This window comes from Triticum urartu, chromosome 3 (assembly GCF_003073215.2).
Source record: "Triticum urartu cultivar G1812 chromosome 3, Tu2.1, whole genome shotgun sequence".
In the NCBI taxonomy this organism is placed as follows: domain Eukaryota; kingdom Viridiplantae; phylum Streptophyta; class Magnoliopsida; order Poales; family Poaceae; genus Triticum; species Triticum urartu.
Genome location: NC_053024.1, coordinates 643877775 through 643901472, shown reverse-complemented (window position 1 = coordinate 643901472; position 23698 = coordinate 643877775). Strand labels below are relative to the sequence as shown.

Below are 23698 nucleotides of genomic sequence, written 5' to 3'. Positions count from 1 at the left end.
ATGTGGATGACATATTGCTGATTGGAAATGATATAGAATTTCTGGATAGCAGAAAGGGATACTTGAATAAGAGTTTTTCTATGAAATACCTCGGTGAAGCTGCTTACATATTGGGCATCAAGATCTATAGAGATAGATCAAGACGCTTAATTGGACTTTCACAAAGCACATACCTTGACAAAGTTTTGAAAAAATTAAAAATGGATCAAGCAAAGAAAGGGTTCTTGCCTGTGTTACAAGGTGTGAAGTTGAGTAAGACTCAATGCCCGACCACTGCAGAAGATAGAGAGAACATGAAAGATGTTCCCTATGCTTCAGCCATAGGCTCTATCATGTATGCAATGCTGTGTACCAGACCTGATGTGTGCCTTGCTATAAGTCTAGCAGGGAGGTATCAAAGTAATCCAAGAGTGGATCACTGGACAGCGGTCAAGAACATCCTGAAATACCTGAAAAGGACTAAGGATGTGTTTCTCGTTTATGGAGGTGACAAAGAGCTCATCGTAAATGGTTACGTTGACGCAAGCTTTGACACTAATCCAGACGATTCTAAATCGCAAATCGGATACGTGTTTATATTAAACGGTGGAGCTGTCAGTTTGTGCAGTTCTAAACAAAGCATCGTGGCGGGATCTACGTGTGAAGCGGAGTACATAGCTGCTTCAGAAGCAGCAAATGAAGGAGTCTGGATGAAGGAGTTCATATCCGATCTAGGTGTCATACCTAGTGCATCGGGTCCAATGAAAATCTTTTGTGACAATACTAGTGCAATTGCCTTGGCGAAGGAATCCAGATTTTACAAGAGAACCAAGCACATCAAGAGATGCTTCAATTCCATCCGGGATTTAGTCCAGGTGGGAGACATAGAAATTTGCAAGATACATATGGATCTGAATGTTGTAGACCCGTTGACTAAGCCTCTTCCATGAGCAAAACATGATCAGCACCAAGGCACCATGGGTGTTAGAATCATTACTGTGTAATCTAGATTATTGACTCTAGTGCAAGTGGGAGACTGAAGGAAATATGCCCTAGAGGTAATAATAAAGTTATTATTTATTTCCTTATATCATGATAAATGTTTATTATTCATGCTAGAATTGTATTAACCGGAAACATAATACATGTGTGAATACATAGACAAACAGAGTGTCACTAGTATGTCTCTACTTGACTAGCTCGTTGATCAAAGATGGTTAAGTTTCCTAACCATTGACATGGGTTGTCATTTGATTAACGGGATCACATCATTAGGAGAATGATGTGATTGACTTAACCCATTCCGTTAGCTTAGCACTTGATCGTTTAGTTTGTTGCTATTGCTTTCTTCATGACTTATACATGTTCCTATGACTATGAGATTATGCAACTCCCGTTTACCGAAGGAACTCTTTGTGTGCTACCAAACGTCACAACGTAACTGGGTGATTATAAAGGTGCTCTACACGTGTCTCCAAAGGTACTTGCTGGGTTGACGTATTTCGAGATTAGGATTTGTCACTCCGATTGTCGGAGAGGTATCTCTGGGCCCTCTCAGTAATGCACATCACTTAAGCCTTGCAAGCATTGCAACTAATGAGTTAGTTGCAGGATGATGTATTACGGAATGAGTAAAGAGACTTGCCGGTAACGAGATTGAACTAGGTATTGAGATACCGACGATCGAATCTCAGGCAAATAACATACTGATGACAAAGGGAACAACGTATGTTGTTATGCGGTTTGACCGATAAAGAGCTTCGTAGAATATGTAGGAGCCAATATGAGCATCCAGGTTCCGCTATTGGTTATTGATCGGAGACGTGTCTCGGTCATGTCTACATAGTTCTCGAACCCGTAGGGTCCGCACGCTTAACGTTTCGATGACGGTTATATTACGAGTTTATGAGTTTTGATGTACCGAAGGTTGTTCGGAGTCCGCGATGTGATCACGGACATGACGAGGATTCTCAAAATGGCCGAGACATAAATATTGATATATTGGAAGCCTATATTTGGATATCGGAATTGTTCCGGCTGAAATCGGGATTTTACCAGAGTACCGGGGGTTACCGGAACCTCCTCGGGGGCTTAATGGGCCTACATGGGCCTTAGTGGAAATAGAGGGAAGCAAGGGGAGTGTGGGGCGCGCCCCCCAAGGACCAAACTGAATTGGTTTAGGGCAAGGGGGGCGATCCTCTCTTTCCTTCTCCTCCTCTCCCTTTCCTTCCCCCTCTCCTACTCCTACTAGTAATAGGAGGAATCCTACTCCTAGTGGGAGTAGGACTCCCCCTTGGCGCGCCTCTCCCTGGCCGGCCGCCTCCTCCCCTTGCTCCTTTATATACATGGCCAGGGGGCACCCCATAGACACAACAGTTGATCTCTTGATCTCTTAGCCGTGTGCGGTGCCCCCCTCCACCATAATCCACCTCGATCATATCATAGCGGTGCTTAGGCGAAGCCCTGCGTCGGTAGAACATCATCATTGTCACCATGCCGTCGTGCTAACGAAACTCTCCCTCAACACTCGGCTGGATCGGAGTTCGAGGGACGTCATCGGGCTGAACGTGTGCTGAACTCGGAGGTGTCGTGCGTTCGGTACTTGATCGGTCGGATCGTGAAGACGTACGACTACATCAACTGCGTTGTGATAACGCTTCCGCTTTCGGTCTATGAGGGTACGTAGACAATACTCTCCCCTCTCGTTGCTATGCATCACCATGATCTTGCGTGTGCGTAGGAAAATTTTGAAATTACTACGTTCCCCAACATAATTATTCTCAATGGCACACTGAAAGATCTACTAATAAGAAAATGCATGCGATAGAAGAAATTAATGTTTTGAGTGGAAAGATGGATGAACTTATGAAATTATTTTCTAATAAAAGTGTTTCTTCTAATCCTAATGATATGCCTTTGTCTACTTTGGTTGAGAATAATAATGAATCTATGGATGTGAATTTTGTTTGTAGGAATAATTTTGGTAACAACGCGTATAGACAAAACTTTAATCCTAGGCCGTATCCTAGTAATTCCTCTAATAATTATGGTAATTCCTACAACAATTCTTATGGAAATTATAATAAGATGCCCTCTCATTTTGAATCTAATATTAAAGAATTTATTACTTCGCAAAAGAATTTCAATGCTTTGATTGAATAAAAATTGCTTAAGATTGATGAGTTGGCTAGGAACGTTGATAGAATTTCTCTTGATGTTGATTCTTTGAAACTTAGATCTATTCCACCTAAGCATGATATCAATGAGTCTCTCAAAGCCATGAGAATTTCCATTGATGAGTGCAAAGAAAGAACCGCTAGGATGCGTGCTAAGAAAGATTGCTTTATAAAAGTGTGTTCTTCTAGTTTCCATGATAATAAAGATGAAGATCTAAAAGTTATTGATGTGTCCCCTAAGCTTGGGGATTCCCCGAAAGGCATCCCCTCTTTCGTCTACTTCCATCGGTAACTTTACTTGGAGCTATATTTTTATTTACCACATGGTATGTGTTTTGCTTGGAGCGTCTTGTCTTATTTGTGTCTTTATTTGCTAGTTTTCCACAATCATCCTTGCTGTACACACCTTTTGAGAGAGACACACATGATTCGGAAATTGTTAGAATACTCTATGTGCTTCACTTATATCTTTTGAGTTATATAGTTTTTTCTCTAGTGCTTCACTTATATCTTTTAGAGCACGTCGGTGGATTTGTTTTATAGAAACTATTGTTCTCTCATGCTTCACTTAGATTATTTTGGGAGTCCTACAAAACAGCATGGTAATTTGCTTTAATTATGTTAGACATTCAAGATTAATAAAAAAATTCTTATGAGTGTGTTGAATACTATGAGAAGTTTGATACTTGATAATTGTTTTGAGATATGGAGATGGTAATATTAGAGTCATGCTAGTCGAGTAGTTGTGAATTTGAGAAATACTTGTGTTAAAGTTTGTGATTCCCGTAGCATGCACGTATGGTGAACCATTATGTGATGAAGTCGGAGCATGATTTATTTATTGATTGTCTTCCTTATGAGTGGCGGTCGGGGACGAGCTATTGTCTTTTCCTACCAATCTATCCCCCTAGGAGCATGCGCGTAATACTTTGCTTTGGTAACTTGTAGATTTTTGCAATAAGTATGTGAGTTCTTTATGACTAATGTTGAGTCCATGGATTATACGCACTCTCACCCTTCCACCATTGCTAGCCTCTCTAATACCACGCACCTTTCGCCGGTATCATACACCCACCATATACCTTCCTCAAAACAGACACCAAACCTACCTATCATGGCATTTTCATAGCCATTCCGAGATATATTGCCATGCAAATTTCCACCGTTCCGTTTACTATGACACGCTCCATCATTGCCATATTGCTTTGCATGATCATGTAGTTGACATTGTATTTGTGGCAAAGCCACCGTTCATAATTCTTTCATACATGTCACTCTTGATTCATTGCATATCCCGGTACATCGCCGGAGGCATTCACATAGTCATATTTTGTTCTAAGTATTGAGTTGTAATTGTTGAATTGTAAGTAAATAAAAGTGTGATGATCATCATTTTTAGAGCATTGTCCCAGTGAGGAAAGGATGATGGAGACTATGATTCCCCCACAAGTCGGGATGAGACTTCGGACGAAAAAAGGAGGCCATAAAAAAGAAAAAAGAAAAGGCCCAAATAAAAAAATATGAGAGAAAAAGAGAAAAGGGACAATGCTACTATCCTTTTACCACACTTGTGCTTCAAAGTAGCACCATGATCTTCATAACAGAGAGTCTCCTATGTTATCACTTTCACATACTAGTGGGAATTTTTCATTATAGAACTTGGCTTTTATATTCCAATGATGGGCTTCCTCAAAATGCCCAAGGTCTTCGTGAGCAAGCGAGTTGGATGCACACCCACTTAGTTCCTTTTGTTCAGCTTTCATATACTTATAGCTCTAGTGCATCCGTTGCATGACAATCCCTACTCACGCACATTGATATCTATTGATGGGCATCTCCATAGCCCGTTGATACGCCTAGTTGATGTGAGACTATCTTCCCCATTTTTTGTCTCCTCCCCAACCACCATTCTATTCCACCTAAAGTGCTATGTCCATGGCTCACGCTCATGTATTGCGTGAAGATTGAAAAAGTTTGAGAACACCAAAAGTATGAAACAATTGCTTGGCTTGTCATCGGGGTTGTGCATGATTTAAATACTTTGTGTGGTGAAGATAGAGCATAGCCAGACTATATGATTTTGTAGGGATAACTTTCTTTGGCCATGTTATTTTGAAGAGACATAATTGCTTAGTTAGTATGCTTGAAGTATTATTATTTCTATGTCAATATTAAACTTTTGTCTTGAATCTATCAAATCTGAATATTCATACCACAATTAAGAAGAATTACATTGAAATTATGCCAAGTAGCATTGAGGGAGTCCTGGATTAGGGGGTCTCCGGACAGCCGGACTATATCCTTTGGCCGGACTGTTGGACTATGAAGATACAAGATTGAAGACTTCGTCCCGTGTCCGGATAGGACTCTACTTGGCGTGGAAGGCAAGCTAGGCAGTGCGGATATGGATATCTCCTCCTTTGTAACCGACCTTGTGTAACCCTAGCCCCCTCCAGTGTCTATATAAACCGGAGGGTTTTAGTCCGTAGGCCAACATACAATCATACCATAGGCTAGCTTCTAGGGTTTAGCCTCTCCGATTTCGTGGTAGATCAACTCTTGTAATACTCATATCATCAAGAATAAATCAAGCAGGACGTAGGGTTTTACCTCCATCAAGAGGGACCGAACCTGGGTAAAACATCGTGTCCCCTACCTCCTGTTACCATCCGCCTTAGATGCACAGTTCGGGACCCCCTACCCGAGATCCGCCGGTTTTGACACCGACATTGGTGCTTTCATTGAGAGTTCCTCTGTGTCATCACCGTTAGGCTTGATGGCTACTACTATCATCGCTAGCAATGCAATCCAGGGTGAGACTTTTCTCCCCGGACAGATCTTTGTATTCGGTGGCTTCGCACTGCGGGCTAACTCGCTTGGCCATCTGGAGCAGATCGAAAGTTATGCCCCTGGCCACCAGGTCAGGTTTGGAAGCTTAAACTACACGTCCGATATCCGCGGAGACTTGATCTTCGACGGATTCGAGCCCCTGCCTTGTGCACCATACGGTCACGATGAGTACGATTTAGCTCTACCATCGGACAGTGTTCAAGAAATCGCACCAGCAGCCGCTCCGACCCTCAATTCGGAGCCAGTTGCACCATCCATGGACGGGTGGATAGACCCCGCCACGGATGTCGTATCCTCTGCGACGATCGAGCCAAATATCGACCTTACCCTTCACGAGAGCCGTGTTGCCAAACTGTCAGATCCTTCTCTGGCCACGGACTCTGAACCGCCTATGCCCGTTCCTGTCGAATCCGATTGGGCACCGATCATGGAGTTTACCTTCGCGGATATTTTTCAGCACTCGCCCTTTGGCGACATACTGAACTCACTAAGGTCTCTCTCCTTGTCAGGAGAGTCCTGGCCGAACTACGACCCGCAGGATTGGGATGTGGATGACGAAGAAATTCGCCGCCCACCCACCACCCACTTAGTAGCCACTGTCGATGACTTAACCAACATGCTCGACTTTGACTCTGAAGACATTGGCGGTATGGACGACGATGCAGGAGACGAACAGGAACCACTGCCCACAGGGCACTGGACGCCCATTTCATCACATGACGTATACATGGTGGACACACCCAAAGAAAACAACAAGGAGGAACGGAAAGGACGCAGCGAAGGGTTGTTCCCTCAAGAAGTAGTCAAAGCGGCGGCGTAAACGCCGCTCCAACTCCCGCCTCGGCAGAAATAACGATCATATAGACCCAGCGATAGAGTAGGGTGAACCATCGCCCGACCAGGGCAACACGGGGAATCAAACCGAACAACCCGACTCCGTCGAAGATAACAGTCCGGACGACACCACACCGGACAGGTGCCAGGAGCAACATAACGCACACCAAAGGCTTGTTGCCTCGGCAAGGAACCTGAAAAAACAGAAGCAAAGGCTCAAGGCTGCACAAGACACACTCAAAATCAAATGGAGTGAAGTACTCAACACTGCAGCGAAGTACGGCAGTAATCGCCACACCAAGAGCTATCCCGAAGCAAAATTTGCTACCTGAATTTAATGAGGAGGCCTTAGATCCTCCACAATTAAAAAAGAAAACGTCCATCCGGCCGGATAGACGACCTCATAGCCAACATAAAGCGGTAGATGACGCCGCACACAAACCAGTACGCGATCCGCGTAAGGGCTCGCATCAAAAGGACGGCACAACCAGATCCATCTATGGACCACACAAGCGCGCTCCAGCATACAATGCAACACAACAAACATTCGAACACCACGGTACACCCAAATATAGGGGTGCCGCACACCCTCTATGTTTCACCGATGAGGTGCTGGATCATGAATTTCCAAAGGGATTCAAACCCATAAACATAGAGGCGTACGACGGAACAATAGACCCTGGGGTCTGGATTGAGGACTACATCCTCCATATCCATATGGCTCGAGGAGATGATCTCCACGCCATCAAGTACTTACCCCTCAAGCTCAAAAGGCCAGCTCGGCACTGGCTTAAAAGCCTCCCCAAAAACTCCATCGGAAGCTGGGAAGAGCTCGAAGACGCCTTTCGGGCAAATTTTCAAGGGACATATGTCCGACCACCGGATGCAGACGATTTAAGTCATATAACTCAACAGCCCAGTGAGTCAGCCCGAAAACTTTAGAACATGTTCCTCACTAAAAAGAATCAAATAGTCGACTGTCCGGATGCCGAAGCCTTAGCAGCTTTCAAGCATAGCGTTCGAGACGAATGGCTTGCCAGACACCTCGGTCAAGAAAAGTCGAGAACAATGGCAGCATTAACAAGCCTCATGACCCGTTTTTGCGCGGGCGAGGACAGCTGGTTAGCCCGATGCAGCACCAACGACCCAAGTACATCCGAAGTCAGGGATGGAAACGGGAAATCACGACGCAGCAAGAATAAGCTCCGGAATAAAGAAGACAGCCCGAAGAGCACGGCGGTAAACGCCGGATTTAGAAGCTCATGGCCAAGCCAGCAGAAGCCGCCCTCCAAAGGCAACAGAGATGAACTGTCCAGCCTAAACAAAATTCTGGACCAAATATGTCAGATCCATAGCACCCCTGATAAACCTGCAAATCATACCCACAGAGAATGTTGGGTCTTCAAACAGTCCGGCAAGCTCAACGCCGAACACAAGGGGCAGGATACACCAGGTGAAGACGAGGACGAGCCTCGCAAGCAAAGCACAGGGGAAGAGAAATTCCCACCAGAAGTCAAAACAGTCAACGTGTTACACGTGATAAAAGGGAGAAACAAAGCGGCACCTTTAGAGAAACATGCTCCAAGGCCTATCACCGCGGAGCTCCACTACTGGACATCCCAACCGATCACCTTCGACCATCTGGATTACTCGGCAAGTACCCGGCGTGCAGGATGGGACGCCTTGGTATTAGATCCAATAATTGACGGATACCACTTCACACGAGTCCTAATGGACGGCGGCAGCAGTTTAAATCTGATATATCACGACACAGTCCGCAAAATGAGGATAGACCCAACAAAAATTTGTCGCAGCAATGCTACCTTTAAAGGAGTAATGCCAGGCCCGGAGGCTCATTGCAGGGGCTCCCTGCTACTAGAGGTTATATTCAGCTTCCCCGATAACTTCCGTAGCGAAAATTTAACCTTCCACGTTGCTCCGTTCCAAAGTGGCTATCAAGCACTACTCGGACGCGAAGCTTTCGCTCGCTTTAACGCAATACCGCATTACGCTTCCCTCAAGCTCAAGATGCCCGGTCCACGTGGCATCATTACAGTGAATGGAAATATTGAGCGCTCCTTGTGCGCCGAAGACAGTGCGGCCGCCTTGGCCTCTGCACACTAAACGGCCTCACCAACTCAAGCATTTGACAGGTCGTTAAGACCACACACGCGGTTAGACGAGTCCGGCGCAGCTATACGTAATTAATAGAGGTTTGATGGCTATACCCCTATTACAATATAAGGGGCTCAACACGCACGCAAAAGTGGCAATAAGGCTCACCTTTACTCAATTTCAACTATATATTGTTCATTTAGTATAACTTAACTTTTGCACAGCAATTAAGTTCCTCTCTTTTTCAGATGACCATTGTGCTACACCCGTCCAGGATACGGCACAACAGAGACACAGGCGCAGACGTGCAGCAGGGACCCGTTCCAAGGATTCTTTGTAGATTAAGACCCTGCGTAAACCTTTTTTACTATCTCTTGTTGATTTACATCCCTCGGTTTCTCAGTACAATCAAGAAGGATGCTGACGTCTTGGCATGTGGCCACGCCAGAATAATGCACATACCTGGACACCAGGGGCTTATTACAAAGGGTACTGTTTAGACCCGGTTTACACCATAAAGACCGAATACCTTAGGGAGTGTTCGGCGTCGCGAGTTTGGCCTTATATGCATCAGCTCCAAATCATGTCTTTGGTCAAATGTTGGGTTTGCCCGGCTCCTGTGTTCTGCTGCCTTACGTTCCGCTCTATCGGCAAGGCGGCACTAGGAGAACTACTGCGATTGTGCCCTGGTTCATCCGGACGAGCACCTCAGTAGAGAAAGCCGAAAACTGACTGTCATGATATAGCGTGAGACTGGTCAACCACTTGATGACCTATTGGAATCTTTGGGATTCCTCCGCATTAACGAAGGGCCGTTTCCCGGCCAGGCATGTACGCACCCCGAATCTGGATGAGTGCGGAGCCACCAGGGGCTATATAGTAGCCCCACTGTCAAACTCCTATGGCTAAGTGAAAGTGTTAAAGCATTATAGTCCGGTTGCCTAGTTCGCTGCGCTATCACCTCCGTAATAGGACCAAGACGTTGGATTAAGTGTGAATACGCGTCTTCTGCGAACACCCCCGCATTATATGCGTGGGGGCTGAAACCGACGACTGCAATCTTTCAGGTTATATACATATATACATAAACGGCCGCACAGGAGGCATCACAATACTTTCGGGCAAAAGTATAAATACAGCCTTGATAAATTCAATGAAACGTTGTTTTTACAATAGGAATACATATCACTCAAACATAACATTCTTCGAGCACTGGGCCTCTATCGAACGAGCGCCTCAAGAACTTCTTCAAAATAGTGCTCGGCAGCCACTCGACCTATGGCCAAACCCTGCGCCACGACAGTGCTGGCATCCATCTCCGCCCAGTATGTTTTGACACGGGCAAGGGCCATCCGCGAGCCTTCTATGCACGCCGACCTCTTCATCGCATTAATGCGTGGCACCGCACCAAGGAACTGCTGCACCAAGCTAAAGTAGCTGTTCGGCTTTGGCCTTTCCGGCCACAGATGATCCGCGACAGACCTCATGGCAAGTCCGGACAATCTATTGAGTTCGGCCCATTCGGAAAGCTGATCAGTCAATGAAAGCGGACGCTCTGGAACATTAAATTGCGACCAGAATAGCTTGTCCACTTCACGATCTGTTTGATCTCGGAAGTATTCGGCCGCATCGACAGCGCCGCCGCTAAGTCCAGATATGCGTCGGCCGAACTCCACAGCCGATCCAGAGGGGCATACCGCGGATCCCCGAACTTCCTCCGCAGCAAAAAGGGCTTCCCAGCCACAATGTCCCCGGCTTCGCGCAGTTCCTCCTTCTTTGCTCTCATTGCAGAGCGGGTGTCTTTGGTCGCCATTGTGGCCTTTTCAAGGTCCGCAGCCTTCGCCCGGTTTTCTTCTTCAAGAAACTGTCAGCGGTCGGCAGTGTCTTTTAACTTTACAGCCATTTTGGCCATTTTCTCTTTGCTCTTGCTATGAGCGGCCTTCTCGGCTCTCAACTCTTCGGCCGCCTTCAAAGCGGCCGCATTACTACTCCTTGCTTGCTCCTTGGATCGGGCAAGCTCCGCCCGCAGGGCCTCCACGATGGCAGCTCCATCTGCAGTCACAACATATTAAAGATACCGGCATCACGCTGCTCTTACTATGTGACATCCACTATAAATATCACCTACCATGTGCCTCGTCAAGCCGCTTGTTAACAAGCTCGATGTCGGCATCCGCCGCATCTAGTCGCCGCTTTAGTTCGGCAACCCCATCAGTCCGGCTAGCCACCGGAGCTTCAGACACCTGCACATAAAGGCGGCCTGGTTATTACCTGGGACTATGATCCTCTGTTCGCCGCCGTTCTCTACGACAACCAGAGTCTCAGGGGCTACTATCTACACAGGACACACCTAAAATGTGCGTTTCCATCACAAATGTACATCATTTCACGTACCTCAAAGCCCGTCAGTAGACTCATAAAGGCTTCATGCAACCCGTTTTCGGCGGACGAAATCCTTTCAATCACCGTACACATTAATGTATGGTGCTCTTCTGAGATAGTCGCTCGCTCTAGCAGACCCTTCAGTACGTCCGATCGCATACCAGATGGTGACGGACTCTTTTGATTACTCTCTTCAACAGCTGGATACTGAGGGCTTTGGGTGACCATGGGATTACCTTCTGGCCTTGCCGGATCCGGAGAAACTCTCCATGATGACACTTGAAGGTCGCTCGCTTCTTGAGCCGGGGAGTCCGGGGGAGGCGTTTCGCTCTCCATCATCTCCGGAAGAAGATCCCCCGAAGACGAGCTCCGCTGAGAAGGGCTCAGATCCAAACTGCAAGATAAATGCTTTGGTTATCTTCCTCAGAAGTAAGGTAGTATATCTTCACTATTAAGTACTTTTTGATTACTTACAACTCGTTAGAGGGTTGATCCCCGCACGGGCTTTGTGCGGCAAGAGCACCCTCCGAGGCGGGACCCTCTGGTGGAGTTTTCTTCTCCCGTTTGGAAACCTCGGTTTCCGGATCATCAGAGGTAGTCCTCTTCCTCCCCCGGGGCGAGGGAATGTCAGATTCCTTCCCTTGGTTATCCTCCCTCACGGAGGCGCTCGTTCCCTCGGTTGGAATAGGTAGCGGTGGAGGCCCGCTTTCGCCCTCTTTATTCCCCCCTTCATCTTCCTTTGAGGGCACCGGGCAAGGTGCTGGCTCGAGCATCTTTTCCAGCACCGGATTGTCCAAGCCTTCGGGAAGGGGGGCCGAACACCGGATCATCTTCGCTTTTGTTATCCAGTCTTGGTCAAAAGCGATTCTTCAGAATGACATCGTGATAAATGAAAGACAGTGTGTTCGACTAGAGGATTACTTACTTGGGCCGCGGTGCGGTTGCTGCTCAGGCCCACGTCCTCGGAGGTGTCCGGACATTCTATTTGGGGTCCGAAGAACGACTTGTACATCTCCTCGTGTGTCAGGCCGAGGAAATTCTGAATAGCGCGTGGTCCTTCTGGGTTGAATTCCCACAAGCGGAGGGGCCGGCGTTTGCAAGGCTGGACTCGACGAACCAGCATGACTTGCACTACCATAACCAAACTAAAATCTCCCTCAAAGAGATCTCGCATGCGGCTCTGCAGTATTGGCACATCCTTGGCTGGACCCCAGCTCAGCCCCCTGCTGATCCATGACATCAGTTGTGGTGGGGGGCCCGAGCGAAAGGCGGGGGAAGCTACCCACTTGGCACTTCTGGGAGCGGTGACGTAGAACCACTCCCATTGCCATAATCCGGACACCTCTGGAAAGGAACCCTTTGGCCACGGAGCTCCAGCGATCTTGCTTATTAATGCCCCTCCGCACGGTGCATGCTGCCCCTCAACCGTCTTCGGCTTCACATCAAAGGTCTTGAGTCACAAGCCGAAGTGAGGGGTAATGCGGAGGAAGGCCTCACATATGACAATAAATGCTGAGATGTGGAGAAAGGAGTCCAGGGCTAGATCGTGGAAATCAAGCCCGTAATAGAACATCAAACCCCTAACGAAGGGATCCAGAGTGAGGCCTAGTCCTCGGAGGAAGTGGGAGATCAACACGACGTCTTCATTGGGTTCAGGAGTAGGGACGACCTGCCCTCGGGCAGGCAGCCGATGCGAAACTTCGGCGGTCAGGTATCTTGCCTCCCTCAACTTCTTGATATCCTCTTCCGTGACGGAGGAAGGCATCCACCGGCCCTGAAGGCTGGATCCGGACATGATTGGAGATCCGAAGCACCTGACATAGGCTTTGGGTGTTAGAACTCAAGGCGGGGGAAGGATTCGATTGAGCATGGGAGGGAAAAAGTAAAAGCCTTGTCCCTTTATAAAGAGGGTGAATATCAAGCATCCTCCTCGTAGCCGTTGGGACTTGCCTAAAATCTAGGAGTCCTAGGCACGGTTGGGTTACCCACGACCGTATTGATGAGAATCCCGTAATAAGGGGGACACGATCTCTGCTTTGACAAGACGTGTCAAGAAACTGCCTCGTGTTATGTGCGGGGCTAGTTAAAGAAAAACGGTTCGAATAATCGCCGAGACATGGCATGATGTCATGTTGCCAAAACGTGTCAGTAGATTAGATTTGTGGAAATATTATTCTCTCTGCGATGGTATGTGGAACTTATTTTGCAGGGTCGGACACCATCCTTTTATTCAAACTCTTCTCTGATGTATCCGGAGGAGGAACCCGCCTTGCAATGCCGAAGACAACACTGCGCGCCGGACTCATCGTCATTGAAGCCTAGTTCAGGGACTACTGAGGGAGTCCTGGATTAGGGGGTCTCCGGACAGCTAGACTATATCCTTTGGCCGGACTGTTGGACTATGAAGATACAAGATTGAAGACTTCGTCCCGTGTCCGGATAGGACTCTACTTGGCGTGGAAGGCAAGCTAGGCAATACGGATATGGATATCTCTTCCTTTGTAACCGACCTTGTGTAACCCTAGCCCCCTCCGGTGTCTACATAAACCGGAGGGTTTTAGTCTGTAGGACAACATACAATCATACCATAGGCTAGCTTCTAGGGTTTAGCCTCTCCGATCTCGTGGTAGATCAACTCTTGTAATACTCATATCATCAAGAATAAATCAAGCAGGACGTAGGGTTTTACCTCCATCAAGAGGGCCCGAACCTGGGTAAAACATCGTGTCCCCTGCCTCCTGTTACCATCCACCTTAGACGCACAGTTCGGGACCCCCTACCCGAGATCCGCCAGTTTTGACACCGACAAGCATTCCACATCAAAAATTCTGTTTTTATCATTTACCTACTCGAGGACGAGCAGGAATTAAGCTTGGTGATGCTTGATACGTCTCCAACATATCTATAATTTTTGATTGTTCCATGCTATATTATATTCTGTTTTGGACATTATTGGGCTTTATTATACACTTTTATATTATTTTTGGGACTAACCTATTAACCGGAGGCCCAGCCCAGAATTGCTGTTTTTTGCCTATTTTAGGGTTTCGCAGAAAAAGAATATCAAACGGAGTCCAAACGGAATGAAACCTTCGGGAACGTGATTTTCGGAACAAACATGATCCAGAGGACTTGGACCCTACGTCAAGCAATCAACGAGGAAGGCACAAGGTAGGGGGCACGCCTACCCCCCCCCCCCCCCCCCCCCCCCCCCCACCCCCCCCCCCCCCCCCCCCCCAGGCGCGCCCTCCACCCTCGTGGGCCCCATGTTGCTCCACCGACGTACTCCTTCCTCCTATATATACCTACGTACCACCAAACTACCAGATACGGAGCCAAAACCCTAATTCCACCGCCGTAACTTTCTGTATCCACGAGATCCCATCTTGGGGCCTTTTTCAGAGCTCCGCCGGAGGGGGCATCGATCATGGAGGGCTTCTACATCAACACCATAGCCCTTCTGATGAAGTGTGAGTAGTTTACTTCGGACCTATGGGTCCATAGTTATTAGCTAGATGGATTCTTCTCTCTTTTTGGATCTCAATACAAAGTTCTCCCCCTCTCTCGCGGAGATCTATTCGATGTAATCTTCTTTTGCGCTGTGTTTGTTGAGACCGATGAATTGTGGGTTTATGATCAAGTTTATCTATGAACAATATTTGAATCTTCTCTGAATTCTTTTATGTATGATTGGTTATCTTTGCAAGTCTCTTCGAATTTTCAGTTTGGTTTGGCCTACTAGATTGATCTTTTTTGCAACAGGAGAAGTGCTTAGCTTTAGGTTCAATCTTGCGGTGTCCTTTCCCAGTGACAGTAGGGGCAGCAAAGCACGTATTGTATTGTTGCCATCGAGGATAACAAGATGGGGTTTATATCATATTGCATGAGTTTATCCCTCTACATCATGTCATCTTGCTTAAAGCGTTACTCTGTTCTCTTGAACTTAATACTCTAGATGCATGCTGGATAGCGGTCGATGTGTGGAGTAATAGTAGTAGATGCAGGCAGGAGTCGGTCTACTTGTCTCGGACGTGATGCCTATATACATGATCATACCTAGATATTCTCATAACTATACTCAATTCTGTCAATTGCTCAGCAGTAATTTGTTCACCCGCCGTAAATACTTATGCTCTTGAGAGAAGCCACTAGTGAAACCTATGGCCCCCGGTTCTATCTTCCATCATATTAATCTTCCAATACCTAGTTATTTCCTTTGCCATTTATTTTACATTGCATCTTTATCATAAAAATACCAAAAATATTATCCTATCATATCTCACTCTCATAAGTGACCGTGTAGGGATTGACAACCCCTTATCGCGTTGGTTGCGAGGATTTATTTGTTTGTGTAGGTGCGAGGGACTCGTGCGCGGCCTCCTACTGGATTGATACCTTGGTTCTCAAAAACTGAGGGAAATACTTACGCTACTTTGCTGCATCACTTTTTCCTCTTCAAGGGAAAACCAACGCAGTGCTCAAGAGGTAGCATGCCCCCAGGAGGAAGAACGACACTGAAGGCGTCGTCATCGTCCGATCCGGTAGACCCAGATCTGGGGTTTCCCCCGGAACTTCCCGATCAGGTTGACGTGACCTGCAACGATGATGCCTCGAGAAGGGAACGATGTCCGAGACACCGCCATCCTCCGCCAAGACCGTAGTCAGGCGCAATTTTCACCGGAAGCCACGTCGTCCCGATCTCACGAAGACGTACTTCGTCCCGATCAGGCTGGCTGGAACCGAGCGGAACCGAGCCACGAAGACGTACGTCGCTGTCAGTACTCCGGCGGAGATCCGGCATCTCCTCACCGGCCCCTCCACGCGTCGTCGGTCGGCAGGGATCCGCGGCAGACCGCTGGGCACCCGCAGTATCCCAAACGTCCGGACGGATCGGACGTGATGACCGGATCCGATCCAGAAGCTCCGCCGGATCGCCAGCAGAGGCCTCCGGTGCCCCTCGTTGGCCCTTCCACGTAGCCGCCAGCTGGCCACATGTACGGGCTGGATCAGCCAATCCGCACGTCGCCGCCAACAGCCGCACCACCAGTCCTCCCCGTCGACCCTACAGCACTGCCACCACCGCCCACCACCATGTCGCCGCCATGCGCCGCCGCCGGAGAGACGTCGCGCCGCCAGCGATCCAGATCTGGGCAGGTGCCCTCACGCCCATGGATGCCCTGCATCACCCAAACCTGCGTGGGAGGGGAGGGAGCCTCCGCCACCGCCATTGGCCACGCGACTTTGCTCGGTGGCTTCCTCCAGCGGCGACGGAGGGAGGCACGGAATCTGCGGCGGCCCGGCGGCTAGAATTGCCGATCTGCCCGAGTCGCCCAGGCGGGGGGCGACGTGGGGGACCCGTAGACAGAAAGGCAAAGGTATAGTAGGAAAACACATGATTAGACGAAGAGGTTTGAAGCTCGCTGGTTACTTGAGGATGATTTTAGCTCTCGTATTTCAGAGCGCATCGGAGGCGGCGCAGGCAAATGGTGCATACAAACTACATGGTATATTACACCGGATGTCTAACGAGCAAATAATTTGTGTGTGTGTGTGCGCGCGCGCGCGCATATTATAGGTCGTACAATTCCCTACTAATCACATAGTGTTTTGTACCACACAGTTTTCTTTGTATATGTCAGCAAGGCTAGTTGATAGGGCATAAAAATGAAAAAGTATTGCATGAGAAGGGAAGTGTGATGATGACATGACAATTTTATGCATGAAAAGTCAATGCAAGTTTATTGCATGAGAAGGATAATGTGATTTCAATAAGGCAATAAACTTGACATTGTATCAATGGCATCCCACATAGAGTAGTTCCAAAACAAGAATTACCTAAAAGGACAGGAGTAAGGGGAGCGGCCAAATGGCTCCCGAGCTCATCTGCTCCTGCCTGTGAACAGTAAAAAATACACTAGAAATATTCAAAAAAAATATGATTTTTTTGCATGGAAGATGCTTGAGTGTGTGATGTTTGTGCCAAATTTCAGCATGTTTGTCTGAGTAGCTCTCAAAAAAAAAAGGGATCCATGAAAAAGTTTACTGTTCTTGCCCTATTTCGACCGATTTTGTTATTTTTGTTGAGAGCTACTCAGATGTCTGAACGCGCTAAAAATTGGCACGAACATCACGCACTCAAACATCTTTCATACAAAAAAGTCAGTTTTTTTAGCTTTTCTAATATTTGTTTTGATTGTACTATTCATCGAGATCAGATGAGCTTGGGCACAAAATTGAATATTTGAGGAATAAGGATGTACAGATTCAATTTAGTTATATAGACCCATGCATTTTGCTAAAATGAAGACCCATCCATACACATCAACATGGCAGAAGAAAACGCTCCCCAAGCTGCCTTGCACTACATTTGCAACAACTACATCATCAGTAACCATAAGCTACCAAGCTTTTGCCGTCGTGAAGGGAAGCCTATTCATATCGCCAGAATAGACCCGCATCAAGCAATGACAGTTCAACATGGCACTCCAACAAGCGACCTCTCAGCAAAAGGAATTCACAAGGCAAACTAAAATCCTAGCAAAAATATGTGATAACTTTTTAGATATCATACTACACATCCATGTCCACGGCATCCATGCACTAATGATCCAATAGTCACGTACGCTAAACCACCACAAAACCGCCTTCAAGAGTTCGCACAAGCTCTATTGTTTCATCACTAGTACTAATCCGGTAGGCGGCCATACAAGAATGATATAGATCAGCAAAATCACGACAAGGTCAAATTTACCATGTGATATTAAAATGTATCCTTCCTATGTAAAATGTACTGACTTCTTTTCTGTAATAAAGCTTTACCTTTTCAAGCACTATGTTCTTTATCCCATTTTAGTGCTCACAGAAAATATTCCATGGAGAACTTCAATTATCTTTCATACATATGAATGCAACAAAAAAAGAGAAAAAAACTAAATAGCTAACCCTTCTATTAATGTAAAGAACTATACCTACTCATCACAAAAATGCTACGTGGTACTCCAAACCAATTTCATTTAACTTATGTAAACAAGCCACACCAGTAACTACACACATCAACCACAGTTAAAAATGCACATCAACCAGATCAGGCTTTGTCTTGTGGCGGTGGCATGTGCTACATGACATTTAGCAACATCACAAAAGAAAATGCAAATGAAAAGATGGCAGCCAAGAAAGCAACCAATCAATTAGTCACAAAATTGGCACATGGTTCTTTTTCCTGCCATATACAAAATCTTAAAAAATTGGCATGGAGCGAAAATGCCTTTGGAGGCCGACCTCCATGGAGAGGCTTCCAAAACCATTTTTCAAATTTCATCAAATTTCATATTTCTAGATATAAAAAAATTATGAAAAAAATACACATATACATGAAGGCATAATGTACATGTGCGTAAATTTTCAGAACAAAATACGTTGAAATGAGGGTTGTGCAAAAAAAATCTGAGGCTTTTCAACACATGATACTATTCATCCTTAAAGTCAATGAATTTGTGTTTTTTTTCATAGGTCGCATTTCAAGGTATTTCATCCTGAATTTTTACACACATATACATTTCATCTTTGTATACTTGCATATTTTTCCAGATTTTTTTAAACATTAAAAGTTTGAATATTGATTTTTTAAAATTAAAGGGCTTCATGGAGCTGGGCCTCCAAAACGCCTCGCTCTTCCACGAATTGGCTAGTAAGTACTTCCTTGGCCCCAAAATGTAAGATCATTTTTTACACTATCATATTGTCAAAAATGACCTTATATTATACTAGTGCGGAGTAGTATTCTAAACCAAAGGTGTTGCTTGTTGAAGACTTCCCGTGTATAAAATAGAAGTAAAAAGTCGCTCTCCTTGTCTGAAGAAAATAAAGAAATGGCAGAAAGATGGAAGAAATTAAAGGATCACACGGTGTGGCTGATCCGGTCTCTCGACCCATTCCTGGCAAGTGGCAACTACGTACATGCAAAATCACCACATATCACATGTTGACTAAGGAAAATTAACCTCTGTCTCTGACGCAATCCGTCGTCGCCGCCACACGCAACATATGCAACACAATATTTCGTCAGGAGGACCTCTTCTCTTAGATCATCAGGACGACCTCTTCCAACTTGTTCTCGCTAATCATTCCTACAAAAAAATATGAGCAGCCTCCTGCAGCAAAGGAAAGCTGCGGCAGGCGGTAGGCGACGTACGGCAGTGCTAATAATCAAGTTGACAACGGCATGGAGCATGTCAAACGCGCTTCCACAAAATCCTACCAAGAAGTTCCACACCCTGCACAACGGCTTAGACTATATATAGCTTCCATACCGTTCCCGTTTCCCTCACATCCATCTCAAGCGGCTAGCTTCCCAATCCATCCATCGGTAGCAAAATAATTAAGCAGCTTAATTCTAGTCTTCTCCTTCTGAACGTGTGGTGGTGCACATGGCCGCTTCCTCTTGCTTCCCGTTAGCTGCTCGCTGCAGCCTCTTGCTCACGGCAGCGCTGGTCCTAGCACTGAGCCATGGAACCGATGGTCATGCCGGTGCCGGTGTCGGCTTGAGCTCATCCTTCTATGACGACTCGTGCCCCAGTGTGCATGACATTGTCCGGCGCGTCATCCAGAATGCACGCATCGCTGACGGACGCATCCCAGCCAGCCTCATCCGCCTCCACTTCCATGACTGCTTTGTTCAGGGCTGTGACGGCTCACTTTTGCTGGACAACGACCTCCCGGCGACCATGACTGAGAAGGAGGTCCCTGCCAACAACAGGTCAGCACGCGGGTTTGATGTAGTTGACAGCATCAAGCATGCGCTGGAGAATGCGTGCCCCGGCGTCGTGTCTTGTGCCGACATTCTCGCCCTCGCCTCCGAGATCTCAGTTGAGCTGGCTGGAGGGCCTCACTGGAGTGTGCCATTGGGCCGCCGTGATGGCACGACCACCAATGTTGAGAGCGCCAACAATTTACCAAGCCCCTTCGACTCTCTGCAGACACTCCAGGAGAAGTTCAGAAACTTGGGCCTCGATGACACTGACCTTGTCGCCCTCCAAGGAGCGCACACCTTTGGGCGGGCACAATGCCAATTCACACAGCAGAATTGCAGTGCCGGGCAGGACGGGGAGACGCTGGTGAACCTCGACACAGTTACCCCTGACGTCTTCGACAACAAGTACTATGACAACCTCTTGCACGGCCGCGCCCCTCTCCCTTCAGACCAGGTAATGTTGTCTGACCCTGTCGCCGCCACGACCACCGCGCCGATCGTTCACAGGTTCTCCGGTAGCCAGAAGGACTTCTTCAAGAATTTCGCAGCCTCGATGGTCAAAATGGGGAACATAAGCCCGCTGACTGGAAGGGTTGGGGAGATTAGGAACAACTGTCGGAGGGTGAACAAAAAACCCTATTGATGAATGAGATTGATGTTATGAGTTGTGAACTCATTGTTCTTTTGTAAATCATTCTTTCAATTCATTCTAACTGTAAAGGATTCTTTTTATTCTCTTTGGAAACAAATGTAAATGTTCTTTTTTTTTCTTTACTACACGTGATTGTCGTGAACCCATTCTTTTCATACCAGATGACTTGTTTTCAATAAACATATATTCATATCACTTTACCACCATTCAATCAAATCTTGTGTAAGATCACTGCTACAGAATGACCTGTCATGGAACTGCATATCTTTTATTTTTTTTTGAAGTTTTCGTGCCATTGCCTTTGTCAAAACGTGCATAGTTTAATACCTATTTGGAATAACGTATTAACAAAGTGACAGAAAGAGTATTTGTGCCTCTGATTTCAGGACAGGAATAAACATGTACATATTCAATCCAATTATATAGACCTAGTTAGGGCATCTCCAGCCGCGCCCCCAAGAAGGCCCCCCAGGCGTCTTTTTGTCCGCCGGCGCCAAAAAATCGGCCCAGTCACGCCCCCAAGAGCCCAGTTTTCGCCGGCTAGGGCCGAAATTGGCGCCGGCGGACCCAACCCGAACCCGGCGCGCTGGGGGTCGCTCGGGGGCGCCGGGCGAATCGTTTTTGGCGCGAAGAGCCGCGGGCCCGCCACATCAGCGACTCTACCCTCTTCTCGCCCCTTCGTCGTCCTCATCGCCTCGTTTCCCGCGGCGAATCAATGCCAAAGCTGTCGTGCGCTGCCGCGCCGGTCAGCCTCTATTGATGCCTCACGGGCGGCGCAGTGAAGGCTGGGCGGCGCGTCCCTTGGCCGCCACACAATCACGCCACGCGTAACGCGCCGGCCAAGCCTACCACGCGGCGTCTCCACCTATAAAAGCCGACTGCAAGCGCGCCGGAGAGACTCACCCCGATCATCCACCGACGACGCGCTCATTTCTTCCCCTTTCCTCCTCTCGCCGTCACCAGTTGAGAAAGCATATCCGAGCGTTTCCCAGGCGACGCCGCGGCGGCGAACGGATTCGGGCGCCGTCATCTGCATGAGGACGAGGCTCGCCTCCTTTTCGAGGCCGAGTACTCAGTCCCGCCGGACATGCGGGTACCCGGGGCTTGGAGGATCAGCGCCGGCGGCGTACCGGTGCTACCAGCACCCACCGAGGCGACGCGGCGTGCGGAGATCGCACGCATCCGCGCGTCCCTGCCGCGGGCGGCGAGGGAGGGCCCACGGTACATCCCCGATAGCCCGCTCTGGGAGCCCTACTTCCGCCGCCGTCACGCCGAGCAGCTCGAGGCCATCAACGGCATTGTGCCCTCCGGCAGGCTCAACTCCGATGGCCGGCGCCGGTGGTGGGGCCCATAAGGCACACAGCCAAGTTAGTAAAAGTTTTTACAATGTCTAGACTCGACTTTGTCCAAGGAGTGTGGAAGGGGGATTCCTACAGGCAGTCGGCTCTGATACCAACTTGTGACGCCCCCGATTTGACCGTACACTAATCATACACGCAAACGTGTACGATCAAGATCAGGGACTCACGGGAAGATATCACAACACAACTCTACAAATAAATAAGTCATACAAGCATCATATTACAAGCCAGGGGCCTCGAGGGCTCGAATACAAGAGCTCGATCATAGACGAGTCAGCGGAAGCAACAATAACTGAGTACAGACATAAGTTAAACAAGTTTGCCTTAAGAAGGCTAGCACAAACTGGGATACAGATCGAAAGAGGCGCAGACCTCCTGCCTGGGATCCTCCTTAACTACTCCTGGTCGTCGTCAGCGGGCATCACGTAGTAGTAGGCACCTCCGGTGTAGTAGGGTCGTCGTCGACGGTGGCGTCTGGCTCCTGGGCTCCAACATCTGGTTGCGACAACCAGGTAGAAGGGATAGAGGGAGAAGGAGAAAGCAACCGTGAGTACTCATCCAAAGTACTCGCAAGAAGCTACACTACATATGCATGGGTAAATGTGTAAAGGGCCATATCGGTGGACTGAACTGCAGAAAGCCAGAATAAGAGGGGGATAGCTAATCCTTTCGAAGACTACGCTTCTGGCAGCCTCCGTCTTGCAGCATGTAGAAGGGAGTAGACTGAAGTCCTCCAAGTATCATCGCATAGCAATAATCCTACCCGGCGATCCCCTCCTCGTATCCCTGAGAGAGAGCGACCACCGGTTGTATCTGGCACTTGGAAGGGTGTGTTTTATTAAGTATCCGGTTCTAGTTGTCATAAGGTCAAGGTACAACTCCAAGTCGTCCTGTTACCGAAGATCACGGCTATTCGAATAGATTAACTTCCCTGCAGGGGTGCACCACATACCCCAACACGCTCGATCCCATTTGGCCGGACACACTTTCCTGGGTCATGCCCGGCCTCGGAAGATCAACACGTCGCAGCCACCTAGGCACAATAGAGAGGTCAGCACGCCGGTCTAAACCTAGCGCAGGGGTCTGGGCCCATCGCCCTTGCACACCTGCACGTTGCGTGAGCGGCCGGAAGCAGACCTAGCCTAGTGGGCGTTCCAGTCCAATCGCGCGCGCCGCTCAGTCGCTGACGTCACGAAGGCTTCGGCTGATACCACGACGCCGGGATACCCATAACTACTCCCGCGTAGATGGTTAGTGCGTATAGACCAAATGGCCAGACTTAGATCAAATACCCAGATCTCGTTAAGCGTGTTAAGTATCCGCGAACGCCGACCAGGGCCAGGCCCACCTCTCTCCTAGGTGGTCGGAACCTGCCCTGTCGCGCCATCACGAGGGCCGTGGGACAAAGGCTTTCAGCCCCCAATCCGTGAATCACTCGCGGGTGCTCCACGAGCCGACCCGTCTTTAGTCACCACATGTATCATGTATAAAGTATATAGTGTATACCCGTGATCACCTCCCGAGTGATCACGGCCCAGTAGTATAGCATGGCAGACGGACAAGAGTGTAGGGCCACTGATGGAACACTAGCATCCTATAC

General features: G+C 47.9%; 1 protein-coding gene across 1 annotated transcript; it reads left to right on the top strand.

The window, feature by feature from the left end:
- Positions 1-19708: 19708 nt before the first annotated feature.
- On the top strand, positions 19709-20835 carry LOC125548957 (peroxidase 2-like). Its single transcript, XM_048712468.1, has one exon. The coding sequence runs from the start codon at positions 19763-19765 to the stop codon at positions 20726-20728; it is 966 nt and encodes a 321-aa protein (XP_048568425.1). The 5' UTR covers positions 19709-19762; the 3' UTR covers positions 20729-20835.
- Positions 20836-23698: the final 2863 nt, after the last annotated feature.